The sequence below is a fragment of the Tupaia chinensis genome, unplaced genomic scaffold (genome assembly GCF_000334495.1).
Source record: "Tupaia chinensis unplaced genomic scaffold, TupChi_1.0 Scaffold000095_1, whole genome shotgun sequence".
Taxonomy (NCBI): Eukaryota; Metazoa; Chordata; class Mammalia; order Scandentia; family Tupaiidae; genus Tupaia; species Tupaia belangeri.
Window position 1 is genome coordinate 1,001,796 of NW_006159557.1, and position 6,737 is coordinate 1,008,532.

General features: G+C 38.0%; 1 protein-coding gene across 5 annotated transcripts in view; it reads right to left on the reverse strand.

Annotated features, from left to right (window-relative positions):
- Positions 1–6,737, reverse strand: part of DOCK10 (dedicator of cytokinesis 10) — a 262,391-nt gene that overhangs the window by 48,455 nt on the left and 207,199 nt on the right. For 4 of the 5 annotated variants that reach the window (XM_027769882.1, XM_006143303.3, XM_027769880.1 and 1 more), the window contains exons 32-33: positions 761–936; positions 519–635 (exon numbers count right to left, since the gene is read on the reverse strand). In XM_027769882.1, coding sequence (XP_027625683.1) covers positions 519–635; positions 761–936 — 293 coding nt within the window. Of the gene's footprint in view, positions 1–518; positions 636–760; positions 937–5,493; positions 5,542–6,737 lie in introns of all 5 variants that reach the window. The other variant, XM_027769879.1, reaches the window with a different exon arrangement.

Sequence of the window (6,737 nt, forward strand, 5' to 3'; positions counted from 1 at the left end):
CAGTATGTTAGTTTATCTGGGATTTGAACACAGGCATCAGGTCTCAAGTGGGTTGTTGTGAAGTCCCTATCACACCATGACTAAGAGGAGGAAGGATTACAAGAAGGTCACTCCGGGGCTGTGACTGTAAGTAGGGCAGTTGGTTATACTGACATTGTATGGGCAAAAAGGTCATGAGAACCAGTTGAGGGAAAGGTATGCACCGAGGATAGGACCATAAATGCAAGGAATCTGTAAAAGTTACAGAAGAATCTGTAAAAAGTTAGAAAGGATTGGAAGGTGATGCAGAGAACAGAGGAAAATGGAAACAAAGCACTGAAGAAATGGACCAGGTAAAAGGCTCTCGTGACTAATCTGGAACAAATGACATTAATGTGAACTTTTCAAGATATCTAGCAAAAATTGTTGTTTAATTTATAGTTTGCTCACAAATGGGGACAAATTGTTATCCATGGCAAAAATACTAGAAAGAAAACATTTTTATTAAACTAGAAATTTGAAATATTGTGCAAACTTACCTGATTAGATGTATTGACAGTAAAAGGATACAGGTCCTTCAGGTAAATTCTTGGCATGTTGTCCAGAAGCATGCCATATAGGGGCATGTACAAACTTGCTATCTGGGCCTGCTTTTTCTAGGTTAAAAGACAGCCAAAAGAAATGATTCACATAAGAAACAATAGACCAGTAGGTTTGATATTTGTTTAATGCAGTGAGCCATTAAATGGTGTTTAGGGAAGAGAAAAAGAAAAACACTTACTGGTTCCTTGTATCGATCATCAAATGAGTGCTTAGCCATAAGATTTTTCAGGACAGCTAAAGCTAAGTGCCTAATATCTTGGTCTTCCTGCAGGGCAAAACCTACTTCTCGGAGCAGAATTCCAATTAAGAAGTGTTTTCTGCAAAATTCATTCGTGACTGAATATTCAGGCATATCTTTGTAAGAAGAGAAAATAAATCATGTTATTGAAAAGTCAAACTATCACTTTATAAACAAAATAGATGTATGGAACAAGTGTTATGAACCTCTTCCAAAACTAGGATGGATTCGGTAATATAGTCTTGTTACAGTGATGATACGTTATATCCTCAGGAAACATACAGAAAAATAGGGGCATATTCCATGTATACATATTCAAATGCAAATTAGCACACAAATGTCATCTGCTAAATTCCATAAAAATGGCATGTTTACAGTATTATAGGAGTTCAGAGGAGAAAATATATATTTTCTGCCCTGAGGAAATCAGGAAATATTATCAAAAGGAATACGTTGGGGGGAACCAGCAGTTAGCGTAATGGCTATGTCGCTGGACTCCCACGTAGTCGACTGCGGTTCGCATCCCGGACCTGGTGGCTTAAAACTCACGCTGGGCATGTGTGCGTGTGTGCCCAAGATCCCAAGAGGAGAATGGAGGAGAAGGGATTGCGGCGTGACCATCCCCCCTGGGGGTGATTTCTCGCTTTCTGTCTCTATGTCTGTCTCTGTCTGTCTGGTGAGCACACGCGCCCTATAGCAAAAACCTCTTTAAGAAAAAAAAAAAAAGGAATACGTTGAGTTGGACCTTTGAGAATGCTTAAGGTTTGCAGATATTTATGGGAGCAGAGAGAGATAGAGGATGGAAAACAAGAGGTTGGGAGGAAGAATAGAGTTTTTAATGGAATGGAATTCTGAAACCACAGGAATGTGGGGTCAGTAATTCAGTGGTCAGGAGAGCAGTAGCAAAATTTGAGGTTTGAGAGCTAGATTGGATAGATGATGGAGAAACTTGGCACTTAGGTCTCTGCTATTTGCCTTTAATTCTGTGAAAAATTTTAAGACACTAATGACTTTGAGGTCAGTGGCCTGATTCAATTTATGCTTTACTGGCATTTAATGTAGTAGCAAAATGTAAATGAATTACAGTTTAGGGAGGTGTTAGGTGAGGATTATTATATAAGAGGTCATAATAATACAGGGAGAGAGAGGACAAGTGAAGAGCCAGTGTCTGAGCTGGGATAGTGTGAACCGAAGTAAAGTTCCCAGGGCAAGCTGGCTGAAGGAATAGGGAGAGAGGAAAGACCATAAGAGGCTATAAGATTTTGAAACTGAATTAAGAAGGAAATAACATTAAAATTTCCAGGGGAGAAAGAGATTGGGGCTGTTTGGCTGCTTCCATTGTCAGCAAGGCTCTTTGCAAGTCCCAGACCTAGGAGGAAGGAGCAGGTTCACAGAATCTCTCCCACATACTCTTGGGAGGACCTGCACAGCTCCCAGAGATAGTAAGGGATTGAGGGTGTTTGACTGGTTCTTCACTGACCAGGCACTCTACAGGTCCCACAGCCAAGGAGAAGCAGGGTCATCAGGCTTGAATGTCTTGTTACCTAGTACCTTACAGTCTGTTTTCTCAAGTCAGTGCCCAGTCACGTCAGAATTAGAAAATTTTAGAAACAAGAGAGAAGCTGGTGTGGAGCTAAAGTACCACAGAGTGAACAAGCAGAAAACTAGCCCACATGAGTAGGAAAAAGCGAGTGCCTCACCAGATGCCTAGAAAACAAAGCAGAGCCTCAAGAAATAAGAGAAAATCAGAAAGCATATCTCCAAAGGACACTGTAATTAGTGTGAATTGACAACCTTTGGAATGGGAGAGTATTTTTGTTAACTGTGCCTCAGATAAGGGACTGATAACTAGAATACACAGGGAACTCAAGCAGCTTACTTGGAAGAAAATGATTAATCCAATTAAAAGATGGGAAAATGAGCTGAATAAATAACTCTCTAAGGAAGACATATGACCAGCCAAAAAGCATATGAAAAAATGCTCAACATCCCTCATTGTGAGGGAGATGCAGATCAAAACAACAATGAGATACCACCTAACCACAGTCAGAATGGCAAAGATGAAAAAAAAACAAATAATGATGAGTGCTGGAGGGGATGTGGTGAAAGGGGAACACTCCTACACTGTTGGTGGGAATGTAAATTGGTCCAGCCACTGTGGAGAACGATATGGAAGTTCCTCAAAGACCTTCAAATAGAACTACCATATGATCCAGCAATTCCACTCCTGGGTATCTACCCAAAGGACAGGAGAGCACTCAGTTGGAAAACGCTTGCACATGTATATTCATTGCAGCCTTATTCACGATTGCTAAGACATGGAACCAACCCAAATGTCCACAAACAGATGAATGGATTGGAAAATTGTGGCACATAGGGACCAGCAGTTAGCGTAATGGCTATGTCGCTGGATTCCCATGTAGTCAACCACAGTATGAATCCTGGACCTGGCAGCTTAAACTTACACCGGGCGCATGTGCTTGCAAGCCCAAGATCCCAAGAGGAGAATGGAGGATAAGGGATTGCTGCGTGGCCATGCCCCCTGGGGGATGATTACTCACTTTCTGTCTCCCTGTCTCTCTCTGTATTTCTGGTGAGCATACACACCCTATAGCAAAAACCTCTCAAAAAAAAAATTGTGGCATGTATACTCTATGGAATACTATTCAGCCATAAAAAAACAAAGCCCTGGAATTTGATAGAAAGTGTACAAATATGGAAGATATGTTGCTGAGTGAAGCAAGTCAGGCTATGAAAGAGAGACACTGTATGTCTCCACTTAACATATACCAACTGTCTGCACTCTATGGTAGAGACTGAAAGACTGGAGAACATAAAAGTATTAAAAAAATTGTAATGGACACTAGAGACATAGTGGAAGGAGAGTGTGGGAGGGGGAGAACGTAGGAAATTTGGGATGGGGGAATGGAGAGGTAAGACATTTGTGGGACACAGATAAGGGCTTATTATCTATTGATGAGCATATGTATGGTGGTCGCAACTGGGCTGGATTGAGGTGTATATCATGCCGGATAAAATCGCTTTACAATCTAAATGATGTATAGTGTTTTAATGTATGAATAATAATAATAAAATTTAAAAAAGAAAGTGTATCTCCCTCAAAAAAATACAGCAACTCCTCACAATCAATGAGAAACACAAGAAATCACAGAAATGACAGAATTATAATTCAGAATATTCATTGTACAAAACTCAATGAGATGCAAAAAGAAAATGAACAATCAACTCCAGAAAATTAGAAAATTGTTTTATGACATGAAGAAGGAATTCCAGAAATCAAACAGAACTTCTGGAGATAAAGAATATAATGTAATAGAGGCTGGCAGGTGGCATGGTGGTTAAGGGCACTGGAACCTCACATGGCCAACCACAGTTTGAGTCCAGGACCTGGTGACTTGCTCTCTCTCTCTCTCATCAAATTAAAATAAATAAAAAAGAGTAAAATATTTTTAAAAAGAATATAAAATAAGAAATCAAAGTCTTCTTTGATAGCTTCAATAGCAGATTGGACTATGCAGAAGAAAACAATCTCTGATCTGGAAGATAAGGCCTCTGACTTAATCCAAATCGTGAAAAAGAATGAAAAAATAACCAAAAAAAAATAATGAGAGTAACATATGGAAAATGCTAGACACCATTAAATGCCCTTATATCTGTATAATGGGAATTTCAGAAGGTGAGAAAGCTGGTAAAGGCACGGGAAACCTCTTTCATGAAATGTCATCTGGAAACATTTAAAATCTAGAGAAACATAAAGGCATATAAATCCAGGAAGCATGAGGGACACCAAAAAAAATCAACATAAGGAGATTCTCTCCAGGGCACATCACAGTCAGATTGGTAAAAATTAAAGACCAAGACAAGATTTCAAATGCAGCAAAAGGGAAGTGTCAAGTTATATACAAAGGCTATTCTATCAGGCTAACATCATATCTCTCAATTAAAGTGATGGAGGGAGGGAAAAATGGGAAGACATATCCAAAACTCTAAAAGAAAAACAATTTCAACCAAGAATATTATACCTGGCCAGATTATCCTTCAAATGTGAAGAATAAATAAAAACATTCTCAGATAAACAAAACCAAATAAATTTATGAAAGCTAGGACAGCTCTTTAAGAATTAATGAAGGAGTATTATATCAGGAAAACTAAAGAGAGATAAAAATAGATAAGAGAACATAAAATACCCCTATCCACACAAAAAGGCTAACTAAATGACAAGAATAACTCCACAAATATCAATAATGACATTGAATGTTAGTGAATTAAATTCTCCAATCAAAAGAAACAGACTGAATGGATAAAGAAAAATAGGCACACTCTGACTTCTACCTACAAGAAACACACTACTCTAATAAAGAAATACATGACTGAAAATGAAGGGCCAGTAGTAAAAGATAGTCTAAGCAAACAACCCCCTCTCCCCCGCTGAAAAAAAAAAAAAAAGAAGAGCAGAGTCATGATACCAGTATTAGACGAAATTGATTTCAAGAAAAAAACCATAAGAGACAAAGAAGGACCCTAAATAGCATTGAAAGGGCAAATCCAAGAGAACATAACACTTATAAATAACTATGCACCCAATACTGGAAGACCCAAATATGGAAAAGAAAGTCTGCTAGATGTAGGTAAAAAGATTGACTACAACACACCAATCAGTGGGGATCTCAACAATCCACTGTCTCTTCTCGATAGATCATCTAGACAAAAAATAAACAGAGATATGATCTAAACAATAACATAAGCCAAATGAACTTCACAGACATCTACAGAACATTTCACTCAACAACCATGAAATACACATTTTTCTCACCCCCACATGACCAACGGGTATATAAAAAATGCTCGATGACACCAATAATCAAGGAAATAAAAATCAAAAGTATAATGAGCTATCATCTCACTCTGTTAGGATGGTTATTATCTGAAGGTCAAATGATAACAAGTGTTGATGAAGATGTGGAGAAAAGGGAACTCTTAGACAGTCTTGATGGGAATGTAAATCGATACAGTCATGAAAAACAGTATTGAAAGTCCTCAAAAAAATAAAAATAGAACTACCATATGATCCAGCAATCCAGTTCCTGGATATATATCTAAAGGATTTGAAATCAATATTTTGAAGAGATATCTGCACTCTCAAAGAAATTGTAACATTATTCACAATAGCGAGTATGTGAAAGCAACTTAAGTAGATGAAAGAAGAAAATATGATATACATATACAATGGAGATTTACTTGACCTCAATCAAAAGGAAAATCTTGCTCTTTGTAATAGTTCTCTAGTGGATATTACGCTAAGTGAAATAAGCCATATACAGAAAAACAAATACAGCATAATCTTAGTTAAGTGGAATCTAAAAAGGTTGAACTCGGGGTCAGCAGGTAGAGTGGAGGATGAGGTGCTGGACTTTCACATGGCCAACTGTGGTTTGTGTCCCGGACCTGGCAGCTTGAAAATCACTGGGTGCATGTGCATGCATGCCCAAAATCCCAAGAGGAGAAAGGAGAGAAGAGACTGCAGTGTGGCCACCTCCCCTGCGGGAGGGTGAATTCTCACTTTTTCTCTTACTGTCTCTGGTGAGTGCACGTGCCCTATGGCAAAAAAAAGAAAAAAAAATCCTAAAAAATGAAAAAGTTGAATTCATAGAATCAGAAAGTATTAATAGAGTTGGAGGATGGGACAAATTAGAAAATTTTGGTCCAAGGATAGAAACTCTCATTATCAGATGAATAAAATATGGGAATCACGTATAATGCATAGTAATTATAGTCAATAATAATTTACTGTTTTCTTGAAATATCCTTAGAGAATAGATATTTTTTAAATTTAATTTTATTTATTATTATTATTTTATCTTGCTAAAGGGCTCATGCACTCACCTGCGAGAGAAAG